This window comes from Azolla caroliniana, unplaced genomic scaffold (genome assembly GCF_043228905.1).
Source record: "Azolla caroliniana isolate FFs.n. ecotype wild unplaced genomic scaffold, voAzoCaro1.0.p SCAF_22, whole genome shotgun sequence".
In the NCBI taxonomy this organism is placed as follows: Eukaryota; Viridiplantae; Streptophyta; class Polypodiopsida; order Salviniales; family Salviniaceae; genus Azolla; species Azolla caroliniana.
This window is the reverse complement of record NW_028230457.1, coordinates 11365547-11391808: the sequence shown is the minus strand read 5'-3', so window position 1 is coordinate 11391808 and position 26262 is coordinate 11365547. Positions and strand designations below refer to the sequence as shown.

Genomic DNA, 26262 nt, shown 5'->3' with positions numbered 1-26262 from the left:
GTCCCGAATTTTCCTCAATGTGTGGGCTTTTTTCTACACATTGCGTGTATTTGTGTGATCTCTCTATTGATTTTCTTTACATGTTTAACAATTTATAGAGCTAGAAGCAATGTGTTTTATTGTCAAACAAGCTCTTACACATGTACCAAACATCATGGGGATGTGAAATTTATACCATTTGTAGTTTTAGCATTTTTTATATGAACCAAAGCTTGCATTTGATCGCAACATTGATAGTATTTTTTACCTAATTGTATATTTCATTGAATTCAAGCAAATCACTAAATGGGGTATATTAAGAGCATCAAGGGATCACACTTTTCTTCCAAAGGGAGTTCATTTCAACACATACATGCAAAGGTGTCCAAATAACATAGGATACAAAATAAAAATAAGAACTAGGGTAGCAAACCCATTTGATTGTCCAAAACCCGATACATGCGGCCAAATTCAGTAGGAAGAGGTGAGAGCACAATTGGTTACATCTTTAGGTCAACGAAAGCCACCCAAATTATCAAAGCCTTTATCATCCCACCCTACCCACTCACTAAGGACCACACTAATCTTGCCATAACCATCATCAATAAACACCATTCTCCACTTGGCTGTCTGGAACAAATATATTAGAGCTAGGGTCTCAAAACCACTTGATTGTCTAGAACCAGATACAAGCAGCTACAATGCACAAGAAGGCAGTTAGAGCACAACTGATTACATGTTTAGGTCAAGGAAAGCAACCCGAACAATCGAAACCTTCAATGTCCCTACCCTAACCAATCAGTGGTGATCATACTTTACTACCATAACCCTCATCATCAAACAGCAATCACCACCACCCTCCTCTTCACAAACCACACCCTCGTGCACTATCACCAAACAACAAAAAATATGCTTGAGATACTCATAGTAAACAAGCATTAACATATCCGACACTGCCAATCATGCTTCGTATACAAAAATGCAGTACAACAGAAATACACCACATCATCATGAATGAATTCCATTAGTAGTGGCTCAAGAAATCATATTACATTTATGATCATCCCAACAATATATTTGCACACTTGTTCTAAGTGCAAGACCTGTGAGCCCACAACGAATGATGCACAACAAGTTCCAACAATAATAATAACACACAGCCCCGTGTTGTGTCGAAATTCAGCTCTACCTAACCTAACCCTAACCCTCTTCCCAATCGATGTCCTCCTCATCCTCCTCACCCACTTGATCGGCTCCACCCGGCTCTCCACTATCTGGAATCGAAGTTCCATAGGCATCTAGCACACATGAAATAAAACACATCAGCAGCTTCATATGATGTATTACATGCTACTAGCCATCAAGACAGCAGTATTCATTCACAGACACAACTTTGATTTGAATCTTTAAAACTTAAAACACAGAAGTGGTCTATATTTTTGGTACCAGTTGATTCTTCCCACTCAACACCCTCTTCTTCTTCCTCTTCGCTCTCTCGCTTGGCTTTCATACCAACCACGCGATCTGGAGCCTCATCTTCTTGTTGGACTGTCAACTGGGTACCTGAAGTAGACAACGATGCTTCTTGTTGCCTCTGCATTAAGGCAGCATAATATGCTTTGGCATACTCCTCCTGAAAGGGCATGATTAAGGTAAACAAAAATTAAGAATGTAGTTAACCCAAAATAGAATATCATGTAGCAATGTACCTGCAATTTCCGTTGTATTGCTTCCTTGTCATCCTCGAGTGCTTTGGAATCTGGCTTCCCATCCATGGATCCTGAGCCCCCAACAGACATCTTGTCTTCAGAAATTGCCTCTTGTTTCACCTCACCTCGTTGCTCGGCGGTCAAGTTCATCCCTTCACGAATCATCCATGGGGGGAGTACTTTCAGAGGTGCTCCATTATTTCCATCTTTGGAGTCCTCATCTTTGATCGATACTCCTGCAAGAGATACTTCAACCTGCATTCATCTTCTAATCTTAGAACTTTACCTCTCAATTCTAGATGGATTTCTCTATATCAACTTATGAGAGCCTGACCTTAGTCTCACCCACAAAGGGCATGGGTGTTCCACTGTTTCCTTGTGAATGGGATGCTTTTGGTAAGTTTGCAATAGATTCCCCATTTGGTGCGATCCTTCCCGATGCTATGGCCCGTGCCTCCCATGCAAGTAGTGTACCATAATCAGGAGGTGTCAAATCTTTGACTTTCATTACCTGATCCATCAGTGGCTTGACTTGCCTCTGCAATTAAAAAGGTATAAGAGGAGATTTTATTTGAGATACCATAAATCAAAACCCCAGTGTCTTCTTACCTCTAGCCTTTCATAAAGGTCTTTGAGCTTCTCACGTCTCCGTCGCCTTGCATTATCTTCTCCATCCCCAAGCTCCTCTGCTGCTAACTTATCGCTCTCAGCAACCAGCTCAGCATTACAGTTCTCACAGTGAAAATTTTCATCAAAAGGGTTGATAAGACGCACCGCATCAAGCGCTGAATACCTGGTGGCATTATTTTGAAACTCAACACCATTTGTATAAATATAGTTGAGAAGAATTACTATATATCCTTCTCCTATGCAGCCAATAATTCACCTTCTTGCACAATTGCTGTTTGGACATATATAGTGCTGGACAGTGTTCCTGTCTTCCAGCTCATCTTTTATCTTTTTCTTTGCTCTATGTATACGATATCTCACAATATCATACACCTGTACAGTCCACTGTAAGATGAACGTGGTTTCTTGAACTGAATATAGAGATCCAAGGGCAACGATCTAGATGACTTGCCTGTGCATAGTCTAAACAGCAATATGAGTGGGTGTGCATTTTTTGCTTTTCACCTTCACGCTGACTTGTTGATCCATCATTTGTTGCAGCAATTGCTGCGTTATATGCTTTCACACCTTTAACTGTCTGCAAATATTTGCAGTTGTCAAATGTAACACAAAAGATATACATTATCAGGCGCTTTCTATATCTACGATTCAATGCAGCTTATTCAGGTGACACTATATATATTCCACAAACTCACATGAATATGTTATCACCACACAACGATTTTCTGATGAATTTGGTCAAAACCAAGGAAATATTGTTCCACGAACACATTTTAAGCAGAGATAGGAGTGAATGGGAAATTTCTCCTCTCAAGCGTGTGTGTGTGTGTGTGTGGTAAAATGCAAGACACATGATCAAGCTATTTTCAGAAATAAACTGCCTTAGCCCTAGTACGAAGAACCACTAAGGCAAGTTATTCAAACATACAGTGAATGGCCAGAGAAGTCACCAGATGCAAAAACCCTCACAGAGCATAGCTCTTTGTTCCATAGAGTAAGGACTTCGTGGAATGATAAAAAAATCATAGCTTTAACAAATCAAAGTACATTGTCGATAAGTTATCCTTCCTTTAGGAAAGAGACATGAGGACATAATACATGAGATTCTCCTAAAGTCTCAACTTAACAAGCCATATCACAAACGACTGCAACTCTATTTGTAGAAGCATCTCCACATTAAAATTTAGCTATATTTAAAAGAATTCGCAACTCCTTACTTCACGGCGATGCTCCCTCACAATCAGTGATTCTTCCTCCAAGAACTTTAATGTTCGCCGCAACTGTTTCGGATGAAGCCTTAGATCTTTTGCCAAGTCATCCTCTTTAACCCATTGGCGCCTGTAACAATTCAAACATAATTCAGCATTTTCCAAAAGCCTCTCTCAATTCACATAATCAAGAAATATTTGGCGACACTGCAATCAGATAATCAGCATTTATTACCTACTCTGAACTATGCTTAAAATATATAAAATAAGGGCTCATATCAGTCTCATTCTCCCTTTTTGTGTACACTACATCATAGTTTCTGTTCAGAAGGAACTCCATCCAACTTAATAAGAGTACTTTACATACTAAGCATAAAGCTAATACTGAAAATCTAGCTATAATCCCTAACAAAATAAGGAAATAAAACTGCAAAAACAGAAAAAGAAGAAACCTGGTCAATGCATCAAGAACGACTACAGCAATGCCACGATTGTCAGACTTCTCAGGTTTTGGCTTATTTGTTCCTTTCGCATTTACATCATCATCATAGAATGCTCTTGCAACTAGCTTCACCAACCTGAAGAAAAATAACACATCTCTATCTCTCTCTGCTCTCTGCTCTCTGCTATCCGTTTTCCCTATCCCTATCCCCCTTCCTCTATATGTCATTCCATGAAAAGGTTCCTTACCTACGATAAGGCTCGGTACTTGTACTTGAACTCATGGCTCAAGCTTCAATCTTGATTTCTCTCTCTCTTGCTGATACTGCAGAGAAGAACTAAAAGTATACACCATATCAAGAGAACAAACAAATATCAAAGATATACTCCAGTTGGATTATCATAGTACATGTGAAAAGGCCACCTTTAATTCTCAAAGAAAAAAACTTAATAATTGAATGGATTCTCACCATTATCACAAAATGGGCATTCAGGTCGTTTCTTTAATATTCTCCATCAAAAGATGAGAGGCAGCATGTACAGATTCATGCAAATATTTTTGGGTCCGCATTCTGGATCTTGTGCAAATCTAATTTTTTGGGAATCAGGATTATAACGCACACAGAGAGATCACTTGTATGAAATACTTCGAAACCATCATGAGCACATCGCTAGACCTGTAGTTGGCCAAAATCTTTCACAAGGGGAAGCCATATGCATGGTCCAAGCTTATCTCAAGATTCTTCATGTGTGGAAAATCCATTTATAGATAAGTACATGCAGAGAAAACCTAAGTTGGGTTTTATGTATTCACATCAATTGCAGCAAAAAAACAGAAATTCAGCAAGGATATAGCCTCCTTCAATCTTTTGTGTGTGTGTGTGTGGATTGATCAAGTATGAGTTTCAGCAAGGAAATGCACAACAGGCATTTCTTCCTCGAAATGAAAAACAAAGAGAAGAGAAAAAATATATATATATACACGAAGATAATACAGACAGAAAGCATAGAATACCCGAAAGGTGCTGAGATGGGAGTAATTTGCTAGGCATCCATCTAGCAGCAAACGACAGGAAACAAGAAGAAATCACACCATCATCATCATCATCATCATCATTATCATCATCTCCATCGTTGTGGAAGGAGCCTGGAGATATCCATGGAAGCTAAAAGAGACTGAGTGGGCTTCTGAATGTACTCTGTTTCTTGTCTGTGGCTTGACTCTCTCTGTTCTGTCTGTGTTAGGGAAACAGAGAGAGGAAAAAACAGAGAAAGAGCAAATAAAAGAAGAAATTGTGAATAGTGAATAGTGAAAATGGTTTCTTCTATGATTCTATTGAGTCCCATAGTATGAATGAACCATACGTATCATACGTAGCATTCGCATTCGCATTCTCGAGAATGTTTCGATCCCTTCGAGTATGGTAAACACCCTTCGAAGTATGGTAAATACTATACTTTTGTACTCATTATTTATTATAAGGTTACAAAAAAAAAAATTGAAGGTAAGAAAGTGTTAAAAAAACAAAACAAAACAAAACACAAGTACGTTCTGAAAACATACGCATTCGTTTGAATTCGTATGAAAAGGAATGTTTGCCAATGCATTGGAGTATATTACATACTATGATTCTATCTATAAAAAAAGATAGACGAAGAAATGTAATAAGAATGAATGTTTGCGGGAGCATTTCTAATGTTTGGGAGAAGGTCATACCGATTCGACAACCAAATCTAAATATCTTGCAACAGACTCTGTATTAGACTGAAGAGAAATCATCTTTTCGATCATAAAGGTGTATAATTTGCAATCGGCAACGGTTCGGTTTTGACTGAACCGAGAAACCGCAATTTTACGGTTTAAATGGTTCAGCTCAAGTTCAAGTTTTTGTAAATTGTTTGGGTTCGATTCAATTTGATTCGGTTTGGGGGTTTTACTGGTTCGGTTCGAGCCTATAACAATTTTCGATTAAAACTGTTTGACAAATTTTTTTTACTTTTTTTTGTTTTAGAGAAGATATCATGTCATTAGTGTAAAAATTTTACAAGATTTTAAACTCTATATGATCGGCGGTTTGATAGTTTATGATTGACTCTCAATAGTTTTCTTAAATACTTTTTTAAACATTTTAAACCTAATTTTGATATTTTAAGAGAAATCTTTACGTTTTGAAAATTTAAAATTTGAAATATTGAAAATTTTAAGTTTTTTAAAATAAAAATCTAAATTTTGGAATTGTGACGTAACTTGAAAACCAAATTTGAACTACGAAATTGCGCTTTTAATGGTTTAAAGGTTTGAAAGTCTCTAAAACCATTTGGTTTGAGCTTGAATTTTTGTAACGGTTTCAGTTTTAACAATTTCATGGTTTGGTTCGGTTCAGTTTCAGTTTCAGTTTTTTAAATGGTTTGAGGTTCACACTCCAAACCGAACTGAACCGTTGTTGATTGTTAAACAGGCGCCTCGCCTTGTCCATGGGAGGAGCCATCAGGGTCTTAAAGTTCTTCTTCATTCCCATCATAATTCCCATCAAGGATATTTATTCTGATATATGGCAAAAAAACATCAACAGTGAAGGAGAAGGCAATTCTCTCGGATTGAAGGAAAATAAATAAAGTATGAAGATCACAACATGGATTATGAGGGGAATATGTTCTAGCTTTCCAATGCATAAGGTTTGGAGGGTTGTGTTGAGGAAGCCTCGGGATGTTTTATGTGCAATAGAATAAAAAGATCATCGTAATATTGGATTACTTTGTTGCTCTAAGGATTATATACTATATTATTTTGGCGATGTTCAAAGGTATTGTTCTTGAATTGTGATGTTTATTAAAGATGAATTTCACCCAAAAGTAATTGTTTCATATGAGTTTAGAAGATTTATAGTGGTTGAGACATGTTTTCAAGGGCAAGTTCTTTGGTTGGTTAGTTGGTATTTATGCATTGAATGTTTCACAAGAATTGGAGCTATTATTAGAGATCACTAAATTTGGCACTTGATAATGGTCAATTAAGTTTACTAATGGGAGATTTTAATGTTTGTTGCAAGACAAAACAATCAACATCTATTCACTCTATTATGTATAGAATAAAGGCTCAAGAGTGGGTTTGAGACAAAGCTATATGTTAAGGGATGTATGGAATGGATCAATGGAGATGAACTTGGTTATAACTTTCAATAGACTTGATATAAGGATACCTATCGTAGGTTGGATTGAATGATATAATGCATAATGAAGGGTTTAGGGTCATTATGCATTATGAAGGGTCTTGGATATTTCAATTTCTTATTGGTCAATTGTATCAGATCATTCGCCATTAATTTTTGAATTCACACACCACCTAGTTAGTGTTTTTCACAAGTTCTTAGGAAAACAACCCTTTGATTTTCAATTCATCATTTTTAGGTCATGAGGTTGTCCATGCCTATATGTGTCAATTGATTGATATATTTGTTTATTGTGTTCAATTTTATGGGTATGATACATGGGAAGTGTTTGTTGCGAATGTTTAGAAATCAACTAGATATTATGGAATTCATCGTACCATTAGAAGGAGAAAGAAATTAAGTCTCCTAGTTAAGTTTCTCAATAAATGCATTTCATTATTAACTTATTGGCCAACGAATGTTGGGATGCCATCTTACTAATTATAAGTGTCTTGGGTGGGATGGATTGACAAATGACCTCTGTAAGAAATATATGATTAAGTTAAATGAACCTTTTATGGTCTTATTTTAGAAGGTGTGACCATAAAAGGAAATGCCTCATTCTGGAAGATTGGTTTAATAAAGGTGCCTTCTCCATCTTCCGTTGCTAAGTGGAGGCATATTTCATTGATGAGGGTATGTACAAGATTTTTGCAAAAGTCGCGGCCAATAGATTACAAAAGGTTTTGCCTCCTATTATTCATAATGTTAAGTCTAGGTTCTTAGCAAAAAGTGATAATTTAAAGAATATTTTAAATGTTCAAATGACAATTGACTACGCAGAGGAGTCTAAGCAATGATTAGTGTCATTACATATGGGTCTTGAGAAAGCATATGATAATGTGGATTAGTCATTTATAAATAAATTGATGTCTCATATGGGTTTTAGTAATCACATGTCTACGTTTATATACACACTAGGGAAGGGCATTGTTTCACTTGTGATGTTTAATGGAGGAGTAACCCAACCTATCTACTCGAAGGTCAATGAGACAAGGATGCCTAATTAGTACTTTATTGTTCATTATTATGACACATCATATATTCTTGTTAAATTACACAATATGGTTGTGAATGAAGAATTGCTTGGACTAATGTTGCCATTAGGGAAACCATGTATTGTTCAAGCTCTCGCAAATGATGACCACATCATGTTTTTGGCACCTAATCTAGAAGATATTAGTAAGACATGATATGTATGGGAAATGTTTCAAATGCTTAAGGGTTAAGCATTAATATGCATAATCATGTAGAGAACAATATATGTTGGGGTTGGGGACCAGGGTGTTAAAAAAGGATAGTACATCGTGGTATGATTTGTCATTACCGTGGATATCTAATTGGGTGGAAATCTCTTATGTGAAACATATTGAGTGTGTATCTAAAAATATGGAGGACAAGGTTATGTATTAAAGGTCTTAATTCTAGCATAAGTATTTTGGTGGGGCATCAATATTATGAACAAATGATAGCTTGTTGATTTACCTTCATTTGCTTTATGTTCGAGGGTGTACAACCTTGGATGAAAATGGCGCCATATAGAAATTAAGCTTTGAAACATGACAATTAAAGCTAATTGGTGGAATGTCATTAATTCTGAAAGGCATGTAAAATGTGTAGGGTCTATGAGAGTTAATCATTTGTTGACAACTTGTAGAGTATGTTGGATTTTGTGCAATGGCACCCTCTAGAAGAAAGGGGATGTGACTATTCATTACAAATAGCGGTTTTGGTGACATCAAGGTTGTTGATGTGGGAATGTAAAACAACATCTTAACCTTCGATTTCATCGGATTTTGAGATTAGGTTTGGTAACACTGAAGGATACTATGTTGGTGCCACAAAGAATATCAATGGCCTTTCAAACAACAAATATCAAAATCTCGTATATCCAAGAGGTTGTGCCTTTTATTTGGGATAATTGCAAGGATTATCATCATCGTATAGTATGAGCCAAATCCTGATTTAGATGGCAGATTTCTCAAGAGCTTGATTGGAAATTGGTTGGAAACAAGAGATTAACTATGACAACAACAAGTGATTTTTATTACAAGTTGTTTGTCAAACATAAGTGGTGTTTTGGAGTTGTTTTTTATGTTGTTTCATCTTCACATTGTTTTCCTTTGACATGCAAGATGTCTTGTAAGATATGAGTTGTAAATGATTCCTTTGTACATTCTTAACTAATGGAAGTAGATGTTTTTTTTGGAAAAAAAAAAAAAGTGGATGGAATAAAGGGTTATTAAGGATAAGGGGTTTTCATAAGCCCATTACCTAGTGATCTCATGTGAAGAAAGGTTGGTTGGTGTTCTAGATTGCGTGCTATGAGTTAAAGTATTAATTTGAAGAGTTACAAGAACCCATTTATACATACTCTTTTGACTTTGAACCCTATGTATCTATCGTGCACACCTAACAATCGACAACGGTTCGGTTTGAACCGAACCGAACCGCGACTTAACGACTTAACAATTTTTTATTTTTTATTTAAAAAAATACTAATTTAAAACATTGTTTTTTAAACAATCTTTTCATTTGTAGACCTTATTCTCACATTTTAGGAACATCTTTAAAATTTAAAAAATTTTTAAAAATGAAATATTATAAATTTAAAAATTAAAATTAGACCAACCGAACCACGAAACCGCAGTTTTTAACGGTTTTATGGTTTTGAAAAATGTTATTCGGTTTAATGGTTTCGTGGTTCGGTTCGGTTAAGGTTTCAAAATTTTGTAAACGGTTCGATTCCAAACCGAACCATTGCCGAATGTTATGCACACCATTGAACAAGAACCCATTTCTCATATTCCTTACACATAGGGTGGTTGAACACTACTACCTTATACAACAGGAAAGCTAAAAATTTGACTCCCCTGAGAGAAAAGACATGATGAAACACGTGTTCAATTCCTCTTAGTTAGCAATCCCTAAATTTAAGAAGGGATGATCGTATTGGCTGTGCATACAACATACATACAATGAGAAATCTGGAGCTCATCCATGAAAGAGGTGAGCACCATGCAGCATGCCTGCATACATATGATATGCATGGCATCTATGTATGCACCAGACACACAATGTGGATGTATGTCAACAATCATGGCCACCAGTCCTGTGAATTTGTTGATGTGTCAATACTTCAAGAAGAAGAAGAAGAAGAAGAAGAAGAAGAAGAACAGGGGAGGGGAGGGGAGACCATGGGGAGAGAAAGAGATGTATGGTAATTTTCCATTACATTCATGGCAAGACACATGGGGAGCTATGGAAGGACTGACCTACTTTGGAAAGACTTGTTTAGGAACCCCTCCTTGTGGAATGATAATCGTCATTCTAAGTACAACCCCATGTCTCCAGATTTCAGACACAGCATCACTAAAGAAGCCTTGTGGATGGAGGGATGGTTTAACCCATGTTGGGTTCTCAATGAACTGAGCAGGACAGGAATGGTCAGTGTGGGACAACCACCAGTCTGCAAGCCAAAGAGCTCATCTTTTGTGGAATTACTCAAGGCATGTGCCAAAAATAAGGACTTGTATGAAGGCACTCGATTACATTCCGAGGTCCTGAAACATGGGCCACTTGTGGACAGCCCTTATGTCGCTTGCACTTTGATTCATATGTATGCCAAATGTGGCGCTCTCACTAAAGCGCAACAAGTGCTCGAAGATCTTTGTGTTCGAGATGTAGTCTGTTGGAATGCTCTTATCTCTGGGTATACCCAACAGGGGCAAGGTTATAAAGCAATCCATTGTTTTGAAAGAATGCAGAGGGAGGGTTTATCTCCAGATGAGGTCACCTTTACTTGTCTCTTTAATGCTTGTGGACTCACAGGAAATATCGACAAGGGCAGACAAATCCATGATGAGATTCTTCCTAGGGGCTTATTAAAGAGCAATACTATCCTTGGCAATGCTTTGTTGGATATGTATGCCAAATGTGGTATGTTTGCAAAAGCATGGGGAGTTCTTCAACAGCTTCCCACTCGAAACATTGTGACGTGGAATGTGCTAATTTCAGGCTATGTCCAACATGAGCAAAGTCACGAAGCACTGAAATGCATGGTGCATATGCAAGATGAGGGGTTTTCTCCAAATGAAATCACTTACACCTGTGGCTTGAAGGCATCTGGTTGCATAGGAGATCTTGACAAGGGCAAACAAATGCATGAGGAGATCGTCAGCAGGGGGTTGCTCAAGGAAAATATTTTGCTGGGATCTGCTTTGGTGGATATGTATGCCAAATGTAGTTTACTTACAAAAGCACAACAAGTACTCGATGAACTTCCTGTTCGGAATGTAGTGTGTTGGAATGCCATAATTGCAGGGTATGCCCAGCATCAGGAAGGCCACAAAGCACTCAATTGTTTTGCAAGAATGCAAAGGGAGGGACTTTCTCCAGATGAGATAACGTTGACTTGCATTCTAAAGGCATGTGGCAACATCAGAGCCATTGATAAAGGAAAACAAATTCATGATGAAATTGAAAATAGTGGGTTGCTACGGAAAAGTATTGTGCTTGGCAATGCTTTGGTAGATATGTATGCGAAATCTGGTATGCTTGCAAGAGCACGGCATGTGCTTGATCAGCTTCCTGTTCGAGACATAGTCTCTTGGAACACACTAATTGCAGGATATGCCCAAAATGAGCAAGGTAATGAAGCACTGAATTGTTTTGCATGTATGCAAAGAGAAGGTCTGACAGCGGATGGCATAACCTTTGCTTGTATCCTCAAGGCTTGTGGCAGCATGAAAGCCATTGACAAGGGAAAATCTATTCATGGCGAGATTGTCAGTAGGGGATTGTTTGGAAACAATATTGTGCTTGGAAATTCTTTGGTTGATATGTATGCGAAGTGCAGTTCCCTTTCAAATGCACAACGAGTGCTCGAAGACCTTCCTATGCGAAATGTAGTGACGTGGAATACACTCATTGCAGGCTATACCCAACATGATCAAGGTCACGAAGCACTCAATTGTTTTGGACAGATGCAAAGGGATGGCCTTCCTGCAAATGAAGTCACCTTAGCTTGCATCCTGAAAGCATGTGGTAGTATTGGAGCAATTGGTAAAGGATTACAAATTCACTATGCAATTGTCAATTGGGGATTTCTCAAGAAAAGCATTGTGGTTGGCACTGCTCTGGTGGACATGTATGCAAAATGTGGTCTCCTTGCAAAAGCACAACAAGTACTTGAAGGGCTTTATATTCGAGATGTGGTCTCTTGGTCAGCATTAATTGCAGGATATGCTCAAGATGGACAAGTTTGTAAAGCATTGGACTGTTTTCAAAGGATGCAAAGGGAGGGTCTGTGTCCAGATGATGTGACCTTTGTAAGTGTGCTGAATGCATGTAGTCACTCAGGAAACTTGGATGTGGCTCAGAGTTATTATGAGGATATGAGTAGAAACTATGGTATCACGCCAATTTTAGAGCATCATACTTGCATGGTAGTCATTTTCGGATGTGCAGGGCGCTTTGACAAGGCAATGTCAGTGATGAAGACAATGCCATCCTCTGAAGATACTTCAGTTTGGCTTGCTCTTCTTGGTGCTTGTAGAAAATGGGGAAATGTGAAGCTTGGGAAGTTGGCTTTTGATGAAATAACACATTTGGATAATAGTCTCTCAACTGCTTATGTTGTTATGGCTAATATCTATGCAGCTGCTGGGATGCATGAGGATGCAGAGAATGTTGAGAAAATGAGAGTAGAGAATGTTGCTTGGAAAAAGAGCACCTGGGTCGATGCCATGAGAAATTTAAATTCTTCTTCCATTTGGGATGCAAATGCTTGGAAAATAAAGAAACATGTGTAAATTAAAAAGTTTTATAAGGGGGATTTCCGGGAATAGTATACGCATGGTTTAATCCAAAAATGCGTAAGTATAGTATCCGGAGACAGAAACACAAATCATATTCCTGAAGATATAAAAAATGACTTCCAATCTAAACCCACTTGGCGAAACTTGAGAATTAGGCCACTGAACCCGCTGAATATTCCTTTAAAAGATGCAAATGTAGAGAAAGACATGCTGTTTCTATGTAGATCTAGTACTGCCTTTTGCCTGATGTTTTGCCATATCAACTAACTACTGTGTATTGCCAAGGTTTGGGTACAAAATTTATTCTCATTGCAACAATAATTTGAGTTGTACCACTGGATTCTTAATTGATGGTTTGGCAAAGGGTTGCACATACAGAGGTTCTTACCCTTGAGTAACATCGTACTGCTGCCTCTCATTATTCACCCATGGCCTAATGGACTCATAAGGCAGATAAAAGATAAATGGGGATTTCTTCTTGGCTTTACACGAGCACCCTGAAGAATGAGTTAGAACTTAGTGCAGTTACATACTGATTTGATGTGGGCCATGGAGATGGCGATTGAGTTTTATTCTGATCTATTTCACAAGGAAACACCTTTGCAGCCCATGCAAGCTAAAGATTGGGTTTTGTCTTTTGTTCTGTCTGTTGACAGCGACATTGCAGATTCAGTGTGTATACACTGGTGCATGCCCAGATGGATTATAATATCTTGACCACTGAGGTTTCATTTCCCTGCCCTTATTGTGATACACCTTACTAGGAATCGACAACGGTTCGGTTTCGGCTTAACTGGTTTGGAAGTTTTCAAACGTGAACCAAACCGGTTAAAGGTTAACCGGTTTCACCCCATCCAGTTTGGTTTAGCTTGAACCTTGCCAAACTGGTTTATGAAGCTCAAGTCTGAACTGAGCTGCCAAACTGTTGTAAACAGTTTAACGGTTCGGTTTAGGCTTGAACCATGATATATGCAAGCCATGCTTGACGCAAAGTGTATACCTTGGTGGTCATGCTTGGGTCTTATTTACATGAAGGCCAAAGGTCCATCACTTTCTTAAATCTGCGTCAAAAGTTGAGAAGCTAGCTGCATCTCTGAAAAGTGTTCACTTACATGGACATTCTCGAGACCTAATACTTGTGTTTCTAACTGATTCTGTTCACGATTGATGTATTCTGGACAATATCCTTTGTTTCTATACGTGGTTCTAATTGGTTTTGTCAAAGATCAATGCTTTTTGGACAATCAACTTTTGTTGTTATGAGGATACAGAATATCGCATATAAAACAGTCCTTACCGTGTAAATTATGTTGGCTGTTCAACCTCTTTTCACTGTTGTTTGAAGGCTGTCCTGCCAAATATGCATCATAAATTGTGATCTGTCAGTTCCCTCTCATAAACTGCACGCTAAAGTTGCCTGTTAGCACCTTATCTTTTCTTGGTTTTATTCAACGCTATATTTGCCATCACTAGATGACAATTACCCAGTCTGAGATGTTTGCATTTGCCTTTATCCCGTGATCAAGTTTGGTAACATAGGAAACAAGAGCAATGTAACAAGGATTTTGTTGTGATACATGGTTATATGTTGCATACTGTCCTGTGGTTCTGAACAGGATGAGGTCCGCTCGCTCTTGGTACTTTCCGCTGTGCTAGACTCTAGTGGTCATTGCATCAACTTGAGGATATACTTTGGTTTTTCTATTGGTGCCGATAGTTTTATTACTTCGGATGATTCAGATGGTTTTTAATTATGTAGAGTGTAAATAATATATCATGTCATTTAAATTAGTGTTTAAGCAAATAATTCATACCATTAGGAGCCTTGGCTTTGATCAACCAGATTCCAGTGATTTTAAAAGTAAACAAGCTGAGTCCTGTAGGTTCCCTAACATATAGGCCAATTTTGATCCATATGCCTTAAGTTTGTAGTGTTACTTGAGGCAAAATTGTTAGGAATTTGACAAAAAATGGTTACATTTTCAATTGTTGAATGAACACTCATTTCAAGTAGGCATTTCACAAACCATCTGTTGATTGAAGACTGAAGTATAGAGTGACAGATCAAATTAAGTACATCAGCACCATGTACTTTGCTCAAACCATCATGTAATTGGATGGACACTCAAAGTCACTTTGAATTAATCTGAAGTGCAGTAATGGGTCAAGTTTAAATTTTGAATTATTGCAATAGAGAAATAATACTTCACTTTTGAGCTTTCATAATTCAAATCAAGGGTCTGTGCATGACTTGGAAGCACCTCAATTTTGTGGTAGCTTGATGTTTCTTTAAATGTGGCAGGTCAATGCATGATAATTTTGGTTGCCAATTTCTGAGTTCTCTGAAACTCTGCTAATTCACATAGTGCTGTGGGATGCATTTGTTGTGGGATATGGACAAGCTCCATAGGTATTCAGTGGGTCATGCATAGTGACACACTAAACACTCTGGATACTGTGTGGTTCCATCAGGCTTCCGTCATCGTCATACTCTTTTCTGTTTTCTTCAAGACTTCAAAGTTCAAACCTTATGACAGCACGACCATCAGCTCTTTATAACATTCATGGCTTGAATATCTTCTTTTATATCATAATAGATGTTTCAATGTCTATATTTGATGGAGTCTGGCAATGGTAAAAAGCTATTAAGAATTCTCCTTTTATTGGACCCACAAGGAGAATATACAAGCCATCACCATTCTTGGTTGATCAATGATGATGGTCGTAATATAGCTAGCATCAGACACAGGCATGGTGTTCATTCGTAGAGCACCAACTGCACATTAGCCAGAGCAATCTCATCCTGCAATTCTTGGGACATATTTAATCTTTATATATACATCCTTACTTTCCCAATAGAAAATGACTGAAGATTTCCGTTTACATCAACCAAAACCCTCATCCCAGGCTTTTGCCAAGGAGCAATGTTCACTGTCATGGCTTTAACCTTTTCTGCATCCTCTTGCATTCCAGCCTCCGAATAAATATTAGCCATCACAATATAAGCTGCTGCAATGTTATCATCAAGTTGTATTGCCTGATGAAAGGCTAATTTCCCAAGATTCACATTTCCCCATTTCTTGCAAGCACCCAATAGTGCAAGCCAAACTGAAGTATCATCAGAAGATGGCATCGTCTTGATCACTGACATTGCCTTGTCAAAGTGCCCTGCACATCCAAAAACCACCACCATGCATGTGTGGTGTGCCAACTGTGGCAGCACCCCGTATTTTAGGCTCATATCCTCATAATACATCTCTGCCTCATTTAATTTCCCTGTGTGACTACATGCACTTAGCAAACATAGGAAAGTTACCTCATTTGGAGCGAGACCCTCCCTTAACATCTCTTTAAAATACTTCACTACTTCATCACAATGCCCCTCTTGAGCATACCCTGAAATAAGTGCTGACCAAGATATTGTATCACGGACAGGAAGTTCTTCAAACACTTTCAGAGCTTTTGAAAGAATGCCACATTTGGCATACATATCCACTAGAGCATTGCCAAGCACAATATTTTGCTCCAACCAGCCCCCTTTTATAATTTCATCATGAATTTGTATGCCTTTGTCAATAGCTCCCACATTTCCACAGGCCTTCAAGATGCAAGTGAAAGTAATCTCATTTGGAGAGAGACCTTCCTTTTGCATCCTTGCAAAGCTCTTCAATGCTTCATGTCCTTTCTCCTCTTGTGCATATCCTGCAATGAGTGTATTCCACGTGACAACATTACGGATAGGCATGCCTTCCAGCACCTCTTGTGCTTTAGCTAGTTCGCCATTTCTGGCATACATATCAACCAACACATTCCCAAGCATAATGTTTTTCTTCAATAGACCTCTGCTAATAATATCATCATGAATTTGTTTGCCCTTGTCAATAGCTCCTATTCTTCCACATGCCTTCAAAATACTCGAGAAGGTGACATCATCCGGAGAGAGGCCTTCTTTCCGCATCCGTTCAAAACAATTGAGTGCCTCATGACCTTTTCCCTCTTGAGCATATCCTGTAATTAGTGCAGACCAAGCAATCATGTCTCGAATAGGAAGCTCTTCAAGAATTTCTTGTGCTTTGTGTAGTACACCACATTTTGCATACATATCTACCAATGCAGTGCCAAGCACAATATTTTCCTTCAGCGATCCTCTGTTCACAATCTCATCATGAATTTGTTTGCCTTTGTCGATAGCTCCTAGGCTTCCACATGCCTTCAAAATACAGACGAAAGTGATCCTATTTGGAGAGAGACCCTCCCTTTGCATTTGGGTGAAATATTTCAATGCTTCAAGACCTTGCTCCTCTTGCACATGTCCAGAAATAAGTGTATTCCAAGATATTGTGTCTCGAACGGGAAGCTCTTCAAGCACTTGTGCTGCTTTCCCAAGTTCCCTACACTTGACATACATGTATATTAGTGCATTTCCAAGCACGATATTTTTTATAAGCAAGCCTGTACTGGCAATTTGATCATGAATTTGTTTGCCTTTCTCAATATCTCTTATGCTGCCACAAGCCTTCAGTATACAAATGAAGGAGACCTCATTCGGAGAGATTCCCTCACTTTGCATCTGCTCAAAACAAGTAAGTGCTTCATAGCCTTGACCCACTTGGGCATATCTTGCAATTAACGTAGACCAAGAGACTACATTACGATTGGGGAGGGTTTCAAGCACTTGTCGTGCCTTTGTAAGCATACCACATTTGGAATACATATCGACCAGAGCATTTCCAAGTGCGACATTCTTCTTCAACAAACCCTTGTTGACAATCTCATTGTGGATTTTTTTGCCCTTGTCAATGAACCCTATGCTACCACACGCCTTCAGGATGCAGGTAAAAGTGATCCCATCAGGTGATAAACCCTCTCTTTGCATCTGTTCATAACAATCGAGTGCGCCATGGCATTGCCCATGTTGCAAATATCCGGAAATCAGGGCATTCCACGAAACGATGTCTCGAACCGGAAGTTCTTGAAGCACTTGATTGGCTTTTGCAAGCTCACCACATTTGGCATACATGCTTATCAACGTGCTCGCAAGACGAGGGCTCTTTTCGAGGATTCCTCTTCTCAGGATATCAGCATGTAGTCTAGAGCCTGTGTGGAGATCTTTGTTCTTGACACAATCCTTGAGCAGATCCACAAGTGTAAGGTCTTGCTCACACTTGGCACTCAATCTCCGTCTCATTCTTTCCTTTCCTCATAACTAAGTGCTAGTCATTACCAGATGTGCATAGAGAGCGAGCCCCTCCTTGGTTCGATCAAATCAACAAAGCTTCAGAACTAAGGCATTCACCCACATATATACATAACTTGGACGGGTTCATCAGAATTGCAGTCAATTGAAATAAGATTCTGATGTAGGAATTGTGAGGGACCAGAGCGGGATTCGAACCGCGCCCTTCAAGACCATAAGCTGAATTTAGCACCCTTAAACCGGCATGCCCATAACCTTAATCCGGCAAGTAGTAATCGGCAACGGTTTGAACCGAACTGAACCGCGAAACCGAACCGTTAAAAAACTTGAACCGAATCGAACTGCGAAACTGTGGCTTAACGGTTCGGTTCGGTTTGGGGAGTCAACCCTTTGGTTTGCTTCAGTTCAAACGGTTTTGAAACCGTGGTTTAAACTATTCAAACGGTTAAATGGTTTAACGTTATCGCTTGATTATTTTTTCTTAAATATTTTTTGGAACAATCTTTTTATTTGAAGCCTAATTTTGACATTTTTAGGAATAAATTAATAATTTGAAATACTGAAAGATTTAATTTTGAATTTTGAATTTTGAAATTTGACATGTCTTCTCATATTTCAGATAAGGTCGTCTCTCATGCTCCTTGTTAGATAATGATAGGACCTTAGTGTTGACAGAAGTACGGAGACTGGAGGTGGTCTCGTCGGTGGCGCATATGGAAGGATCAAAGCCGAATAGGCTTGAGTTGCCTCATATGTTGTACGCGACTTTTCTGGATGAAATCAATAATGTGGTGGACATCCAATTCATTGGCAATGGATGTTATCATTTGGAGTTTTCCGATCTTTCGCCTGTTGCCTATTTATTGAAGATCAAGCATACATCATTGCAGGGTGCTTGGATATATTTTTACAAGTGGACTCATAATGTGGTTGCAAACGATATTCTGCAAAACAAAGAGGCCCATATGATCTATACTACCGATTTTTTGGGATTGAAGAAAGAATTTTGTCAATTGTTATCCCAAATAGGTTCTCTTCTAGGCACAATAATAGCTATTAAAAACGAGGCTTCACAAGAGGATGATCGTATACAAGGAGCAACTTCGGCGAGGATTTTGGCACCCAAGAATAGTGTACTACCATCTTCAGTTTTTTTGTTGAATCTGCAAGAAAATTAGGAACCGTTGTCCTAGAGGATTATGTTTCAGGGGCTTCTGGATCAATGTTTTATATGCAAACATTTTGGGCATTCAGGGAAGGATTGTCCGCATAGACGCTATCAATTAGAGGAGGCCTTAAAATCGACTTTTAAGGTGGGAAGATCCGATTGGACACTAGTAATGCTAAGCATTCTTGTAAACATTCTAACTCTCCGGTAAATTCTATGTTTTTGTTGGATTGCAATCCGTATAATCCTTTGAAAAGCAATGAAGGTAGGGATATTTCATTGCAAAATAATTTAAGGGAGGTGAATAAAGTCACTGAAGTACAGATTCCACCACCCTTGAAATAGGATCAAGAAGTCTTGATGATAAAAGAAATTAATGCTACGGTCTCCCCTACAAGCCATCATAAGTTAGAGGCTATGTCTATTGGGTAGGCCAAAGGTAATCAATTGGGGGATAAAGGTAAGCAAATCATTCAATCCTTGCCTCACCCGGTCTCTCAGGACAAGGGGCAAAAGATTGATTGTTTGGGTGTTGACATAGATTGTGAAAATCAATTATCTTTAGTAATCTATGAGGAAGATACATCAAAACAGAAGTCTATCTCGGTTTTGGAAAGATAAGTCCTTAGAATACTAAAGATTTCTCTTTTTCGGCAATATCCTTGGTTACAAAGGATACTCCTACATTGGAAAAGGTGATCCCAATCCGTTCACACAAATATTCAGATAAAGATATAATGACAACTAGAAGACAATTACGAGTTGCTGAGGAAGGAAAATGTAGAGGACTCATTTTGGCGGAGAAAATGATAGTTTCATAATAACTAGTTTATTTATGGATGTTCTGAATATAATCTCATGGAATGTACAAGGATTAGGAGGTAGTTGGTTTCGACGAATGAGAGGGGGTTTTAGACAGGAATTAAAAAAACCTTATGTAGGCACAATAAATGTGCTCATGATTCAGGAGCATCATTTAGGGGAACAATGTCTCTTAAGATATGGAAATCTTCTCCCTAGGAGGTGGCTACACTTCAGGTTGCCGACCTTTGGACCAAATGATATTCGAGGGGGTTTATGTATTGAAGTTTCACATATTTGGGCCTTAGATGTAATTATGTCAAGATCATTATCTAATAAAAGAGCATAGTACATTGTTTTTCAAATAGGAGAGATTAAGTGGGGTTTGCTTAATCTTTATGGCCCAAATTCGGAGGTAGCGAGGTCTCGTTTCTGGAGTGGAATTTTATTAGAAATACCCCAACAAATTTATCACTGGGCATTAATATGCTAGAGGATGTGCAAGATATGCAAGGTAGTAGCTTACGTATTATCTCTGGAACAGAACTTAGGGAGTGGGAATGGCTATGTATGTCACTACGTTTGGTTGATCTTTGGTCAGTCCATTCCTTTAATAGATTACAAGAATCCTTATCTTTTTCAAGATCTAGCAAACGGTTGGCAAGGGACAACCTTTCTCGTTTAGATAGGTTTATGGGGATGATTTTATGTGGACTAGAAGCGGTCAATTAGGAATTATGCCTGGTTGTTCTTTTTCTTATCACTCTCCTCTTAAATTACAATTCTTTTTATCATCGATAAGGACTAGTAGATTTAGAATTCGGCCATGCAGTCTTGAGTGCTAACATGTTATCTAGTTCCAATTTGTTGTGTGCATAAAGAGCAAAAGGCTTCTCTCTTTTGCATCTAGGGTTCACATCCATGAGAGCTTGCATGGTAAGAAGTATTGATTCAAAGGATGGAGGCCAAAGCACATTAAAAGTGATGTCACTTAGCAATAGTGAAATTCCAACATGCATCAAGTGCTTAAATTTGGAAGCAATTTCAAGCTTTGGAAGTTTCCAAAGTTGTGAAAGTGGAACCCAAAGAAATGTTCACGGTTTGAAAAACTTCACTACATGATATTAATTATGCATAGATGATTCCAAGTAATTAGAAAATTTCGAGGCCAAGACTCCATCTTCAACTTCTGATTGAGTGCAAAGGTTAAAGTGAAGCTTGACCTTGGGCCAAAAGTTTAAAATGCATTTGTTGTCCTAATTATTCTTGTCGCTCTTGACTATTGTACTAATGAATAACATTCAAGCTATAACCTAATGAAACTCTTGTCGTTGTGCATGGCAATCATTATCAAAAAGTAAGACGAAATTGGGCTAGTGGTAAATTATTTAGCAATGGCTCTCTAAAGAGCGTTTACCTCAACTTAGATCTCATGATATTCTAGGTAAAATTATCAATGGTGAAACAGTATGAATCACTTAGAGGAAAGTAAGGGTAACACATTATACCCACTTTAAAACCAATAGTGAAGTGTATTATTGCCGTTGCCAATTCAAAAGAATCGCATGTACATCAATTACATAGGAAAAAGGAAGGAAATAATCGGTTTCCATTACCCATGGAGTGATTTACAAGATCATCTAAGACTACTAATAAAAATACATGCATTTACTTGATTTTGGAAACACTTTTGTTGGACCTTTGAACATAATGAGTGAGATTATGACTCAATCTAGAGCTTATTTATACAACATCCTAATTGATAGAGAAGCGCAAACAAGTAAAAATTGTAATCCAAACTTGTCTTATGTAATTCGTACTTACAAGCAAACATGTCCCAAGTCCATTATGATGAGCCCTTTAAGAATCATGCATCTCTTTCCATTTCAATTTTCATCATTTCAAATCTAACACCTCAAGAATCTTGCTGGTTACCTCTGATGCTCATTGAAGGAGAGTCTCATGCATCTCAAGAGAGCATTCACATTGTCACAAGACATAAAGCCTAAACCTTCTACGTCCACATGTCTTCTCTTCTTCTTACGAATGAATAACCACATATTAAATGACGAACGAAAACCACACATACCATTCTACCTTATGTATTTCGTAGAGAAATTACAGGGAATTTGGGTAAAGTAGCCTGTGATGATCAAAGCCAGGAATCGAGGAATTCGAAATTAAAGAAGCCAGAGACACAAACATACCCAATTAAAGATTTAACATTACATAAGTGTTTAAAAACAAAAAGATTTTAACATCCCACCCCATTGCCATGTCCTCGAACAATAGAATGATTGGTTTTTGAATAATTCACAAGAGTTATAATGTACATAAAACTTCAAATTCAGGCAGCTACTGGTTGGGATTTGGCTGCAGGGACACGGTTCTCGACCGGAATCTCGGTAAACTCAGAGAGGAGAGCTCTGAATTCATCCCCAGACATAGTCTCCTTCTCTAAAAGAACCTCCACAATCTTGTCAATAGCAGCTCGGTTGTCACGGATGTGAGCCAATGCAACTGTATAAGCTTTGTCTGAGATGGCCTTCACGGCAGTATCAATGTCCAAAGCAAGCTTTTCGGACATGGAATTCCGAGCCATCATTCTCATGATCACATCTCCACCTTGTGAAGAGGGGTCCATCAAAGCCCAAGGTCCAATGTCGGACATGCCGAACACAGTCACCATCTGTACCAAACCAAAACATAGTAGAGCAAAACAGGTATCAGCATAAACCAATCCAGAGGTGACATCAAAGGGAAAAAACTCTGAACTGTTTGGATATGGTCCAAAACACAACTAGTTTTCAAATGGGTAATCTTTGAAATATGTGGTATATATTTTGTACTATTCGAGGAATCTTTTGTAAACTTGGGGGGCATTCTGGCAAATACCCAACAAATTCGGCTGTTTTGAACTTCAAATTAAACATTTTTCTTTCATATCCAATTTTTTGCAAATTAAAACAAACTACATGAGTTAGAAAAGTATTCACCTGTTTAGCCATGGAGGTGACTTGCTGCAAATCACTGGATGCACCGGTTGTCACTTCAGCCTCACCGAAAATGATCTCCTCTGCAGCTCGCCCACCGAGTGCACCAACAACTCGTGCAAAGATTTGTTGCTTCGAAATGAGTGATGGGTCCTCACCAGGTATGAACCACGTGAGACCCCGAGCTTGACCTCTTGGGATAAGAGTCACCTTTTGCACTGGATCATGGCCTGGTGTCAATGTTCTAGAAAAGGATGTACAAAATAGATGAAATTCTGAATTAGCTCCACATGTTTTCTTTTCTTTTTGTTATTCAGATAACAAACACGAACAAAATCCTTGGATTGTACTCACCCGCATATGGCATGCCCAACTTCATGATACGCAACTAAGCTCTTGGCTTTGCCATCGGTCATGACGGTACCTTCCATGCCAGCCACAATTCGATCAATAGAGTCATCAATCTCCTTTGCCGAGATGGCAGTTTTGCCTCTCCTTCCAGCCAAAATTGCCGCCTCGTTCAGTAGATTGGCAAGGTCCGCACCACTAAATCCCGGTGTTCTCATGGCGATGACTTCGAGAGAGACATCCGAGCTGAATTTCTTGTTGCCCGCATGAACTTTGAGGATCTCGGTTCGTCCCCTCACATCGGGTACATTCACCGACACCTGAGGAGAGTTCCGATGTGTTCATATGAATGATAAAAAAAGGATGGGAAAAAGAACAAGAGGAATGGAATAGGGCTTACCTGTCTATCGAATCGGCCAGGTCGAAGCAAGGCTGAATCAAGGATATCTGCTCTGTTTGTAGCTGCGATGACGATAATACCAGTGTTACCCTCGAACCCATCCATCTCCGTGAGGAGCTGATTCAAGGTTTGCTCTCTTTCATCATTGCCACCACCAATACCTGTACCCCTCTGTCTTCCTACAGCATCAATCTCATCCACAAAAACAATACAAGGGGCATTCTCCTTCGCTTTCTTGAAGAGGTCTCGCACACGCGAGGCTCCGACACCCACGAACATCTCTACGAATTCGGATCCTGAGATGGAGAAGAATGGAACCCCTGCTTCTCCAGCTATGGCTTTGGCTAGCAGGGTTTTCCCGGTACCAGGGGGTCCCACGAGGAGAACTCCTTTGGGGATCCTAGCGCCTACGGCTGTGAAGCGCTCGGGCCTTTTCAGAAACTCGACTACCTCCATGAAATCCTGTTTGGCTTCATCCACACCGGCTACATCATCGAAGGTAACACCAGTGTTGGGCTCCATCTGAAACTTAGCTTTCGATTGCCCGAAAGCGAGAGGGTTTCCGGGGCCGCCAGGCCCTCCTAGCCCACCCTGAGACCTTCTCGACAACAAGAACAATCCGCCGACAAGGATCAGAGGAAAAGCCAGGTTACTGATGAGGTTCAAGAGCAGGCCTCCGGAGTCTTCTTGAGCATTATGCGCTGCGAAATCGATGTTCTTCTCTCTGAACTTCTGAAGGAGCTCTTGACTCAGGCCCGGGAGCTGAACACGAACCCTCTGCACTCTGTTGCCGAGCTCTGGGGAGACAGCCTCCACAATGGCTATGGTGCCATTCTCGAACAGGTCCACTTTCTTCACGCGATCCTTGTCGAGGTACTCCAAGAACCGGGAGTAGGACATGCGAGAAGAAGTGACGCCCTGCTGACCCTGGGGCTCTTCATCGGCGGCACGAGCAGAGGCTGTGGCAGAGGCTGTGGCCGTGGCGGCCAGAAGGAAGCTGCGAAGGAATCCCCTGCGCTTCGCATCAGGGACGCGCTGATCATCGGGCGATGATGATGATGAAGAAGATGATGATGATGATGATGAAGCTCTGATAGCCGTATGGAAGAGAGGGGGGCGCCTGAGAGGGAGTGATTTGAGGTGGAGATGGCCCAAGATTTCGCTGGTGAAGGAGGGAGAGGAGATGGTGGTCATGGAGGCTGTTGCAGAGGAGGAGGATGAAGAGATCGCCATAGCTCTGTTTCTTTGGGAGGTCTCTGTGCTGCTGCTGCTGCTGCTTCTTCAGCTCTGAAGATGAAGAAGAAGAAGAAGAAGAAAGAAGAAGAAGAAGAAGAAGGGATTGGATGAGAGAGGAACAGAGCGCCTAAAAGGAGACTAGATATTCTGGATCAATGGGCGCCTGCCACGTGGCATGGCTGCAGACCCCTCCCTGCCTCTTCTTCCCAAATCGCCCACAAAAAAAAACAGAGAAAGAGAGAAGAGAGAGAGAGATGAGACAGAGAGAGAGAGAGAGAGAGAGGCTAAGGTTTGCCCAACACACCTTAGAAGAGAAGAGAAGAGAGAGAGAGAGAGAGAGAAGAGAAGAGAAGAGAAGAGAAGAGAAGAGAAGAGAGAGAGTGAGAGAGAGAGAGAAGAGAAGAGAGAGAGAGAGAGAGAGAGGCTAAGATTTGCCCAACACACCAACGAACTTGTTGGTTGATCCCGACGATTCGATCCCGTGCCATTGCTCCCGTCCATCCATCCACCTGTCAGCTTGACCTAACGCGACTTGGCTCTGCCTGACTCAACCTGACTTGACTTGACTCATCTGGTCTCGGGGGACACCTGCCCTGCCCTGCACCAATCGAAGGCCTGCCCAACTATCACCTTCACTCTCCATTCCGCCAGGCAAGAAGAACCCCCCCCCCCAAGAAATCGTCAGCGTCCCTTCCGAACCACCACCTGGTTATCTTCCAGCCTCCTCGTGTCCCCGAACGATGAGTCGCGCCATCTGTTCAACGCCACCGAGAAAAAGGATGTTGGATGATGATGGCCTTCTCTTTCTATGGTCCCCACCGGAAAAACAAATAAAAATCAATCAAATCCACAAATTTCATGTGGAAATCATCTTCCCTTGCCTTCATGTGTGACCCTTTGGACAACACGTCATCGAGCCGATTATTCTTTGATTTGCCTTGGCTGGCAAAAAAAAAGGTCCCTTGTCTTCTTGTTTTTGCGTGAAAAGTTGTTTTCTATCGTCATTGATTTTCATACGCATACACATATGTATCCAAGATAACAATGTTTTGCTCTATACAATTGCGTACAAACAACGGCACATAAACAATGTTGGTATGCTCAAATGAGTTCTTAATTAGGCT

The 26262-nt window shown here is 39.6% G+C and overlaps 4 protein-coding genes across 4 annotated transcripts; 1 reads left to right on the top strand and 3 right to left on the bottom strand.

The window, feature by feature from the left end:
* Window positions 1-984: 984 nt before the first annotated feature.
* On the bottom strand, window positions 985-4311 carry LOC147850004 (Transcription factor TFIIE, alpha subunit). The gene is made up of 10 exons (XM_087337154.1): window positions 4217-4311; window positions 3979-4104; window positions 3536-3656; window positions 2770-2895; window positions 2575-2690; window positions 2298-2481; window positions 2023-2226; window positions 1689-1943; window positions 1426-1612; window positions 985-1277 (listed from the first exon to the last, which is right to left on the bottom strand). The coding sequence occupies exons 1-10, from the start codon at window positions 4249-4251 to the stop codon at window positions 1180-1182; spliced, it is 1452 nt and encodes a 483-aa protein (XP_087193280.1). The 5' UTR covers window positions 4252-4311; the 3' UTR covers window positions 985-1179.
* A 5806-nt stretch (window positions 4312-10117) lies between these two features.
* LOC147850003 (pentatricopeptide repeat-containing protein At1g06140, mitochondrial-like) lies at window positions 10118-14422 on the top strand. The gene is made up of 2 exons (XM_087337066.1): window positions 10118-14037; window positions 14077-14422. Exon 1 carries the CDS (start codon window positions 10416-10418, stop codon window positions 12987-12989), a length of 2574 nt encoding a protein of 857 aa, XP_087193192.1. The 5' UTR covers window positions 10118-10415; the 3' UTR covers window positions 12990-14037; window positions 14077-14422.
* A 621-nt stretch (window positions 14423-15043) lies between these two features.
* On the bottom strand, window positions 15044-18230 carry LOC147850002 (pentatricopeptide repeat-containing protein At3g09040, mitochondrial-like). Its single transcript, XM_087337010.1, has one exon. The coding sequence runs from the start codon at window positions 18181-18183 to the stop codon at window positions 15826-15828; it is 2358 nt and encodes a 785-aa protein (XP_087193136.1). The 5' UTR covers window positions 18184-18230; the 3' UTR covers window positions 15044-15825.
* Window positions 18231-22355: 4125 nt separating this feature from the next.
* On the bottom strand, window positions 22356-25172 carry LOC147850001 (ATP-dependent zinc metalloprotease FTSH 2, chloroplastic-like). Its single transcript, XM_087337012.1, has 4 exons — window positions 23903-25172; window positions 23509-23822; window positions 23158-23398; window positions 22356-22850 (listed from the first exon to the last, which is right to left on the bottom strand). The coding sequence occupies exons 1-4, from the start codon at window positions 25133-25135 to the stop codon at window positions 22509-22511; spliced, it is 2130 nt and encodes a 709-aa protein (XP_087193138.1). The 5' UTR covers window positions 25136-25172; the 3' UTR covers window positions 22356-22508.
* Between the last annotated feature and the right edge of the window lie 1090 nt (window positions 25173-26262).

What these genes read in the sequence shown, in the direction of transcription:
- LOC147850001 (XM_087337012.1), bottom strand. Translation starts at nt 25,135, where the DNA reads ATGGCGATCTCTTCATCCTCCTCCTCTGCAACAGCCTCCATGACCACC. An exon ending in CTGGCCGATTCGATAGACAG is followed by an intron (nt 23,823 to 23,902) that starts GTAAGCCCTATT and finishes AACTCTCCTCAG; the next exon opens with GTGTCGGTGAATGTACCCGA. An exon ending in TCACCTCCATGGCTAAACAG is followed by an intron (nt 22,851 to 23,157) that starts GTGAATACTTTT and finishes GGTTTGGTACAG; the next exon opens with ATGGTGACTGTGTTCGGCAT.
- LOC147850002 (XM_087337010.1), bottom strand. Translation starts at nt 18,183, where the DNA reads ATGAGACGGAGATTGAGTGCCAAGTGTGAGCAAGACCTTACACTTGTG.
- LOC147850004 (XM_087337154.1), bottom strand. Translation starts at nt 4,251, where the DNA reads ATGAGTTCAAGTACAAGTACCGAGCCTTATCGTAG. An exon ending in AGTACCGAGCCTTATCGTAG is followed by an intron (nt 4,105 to 4,216) that starts GTAAGGAACCTT and finishes ATTTTTCTTCAG; the next exon opens with GTTGGTGAAGCTAGTTGCAA. An exon ending in TGAGGGAGCATCGCCGTGAA is followed by an intron (nt 2,896 to 3,535) that starts GTAAGGAGTTGC and finishes AAATATTTGCAG; the next exon opens with ACAGTTAAAGGTGTGAAAGC.
- LOC147850003 (XM_087337066.1), top strand. Translation starts at nt 10,416, where the DNA reads ATGGCAAGACACATGGGGAGCTATGGAAGGACTGACCTACTTTGGAAA.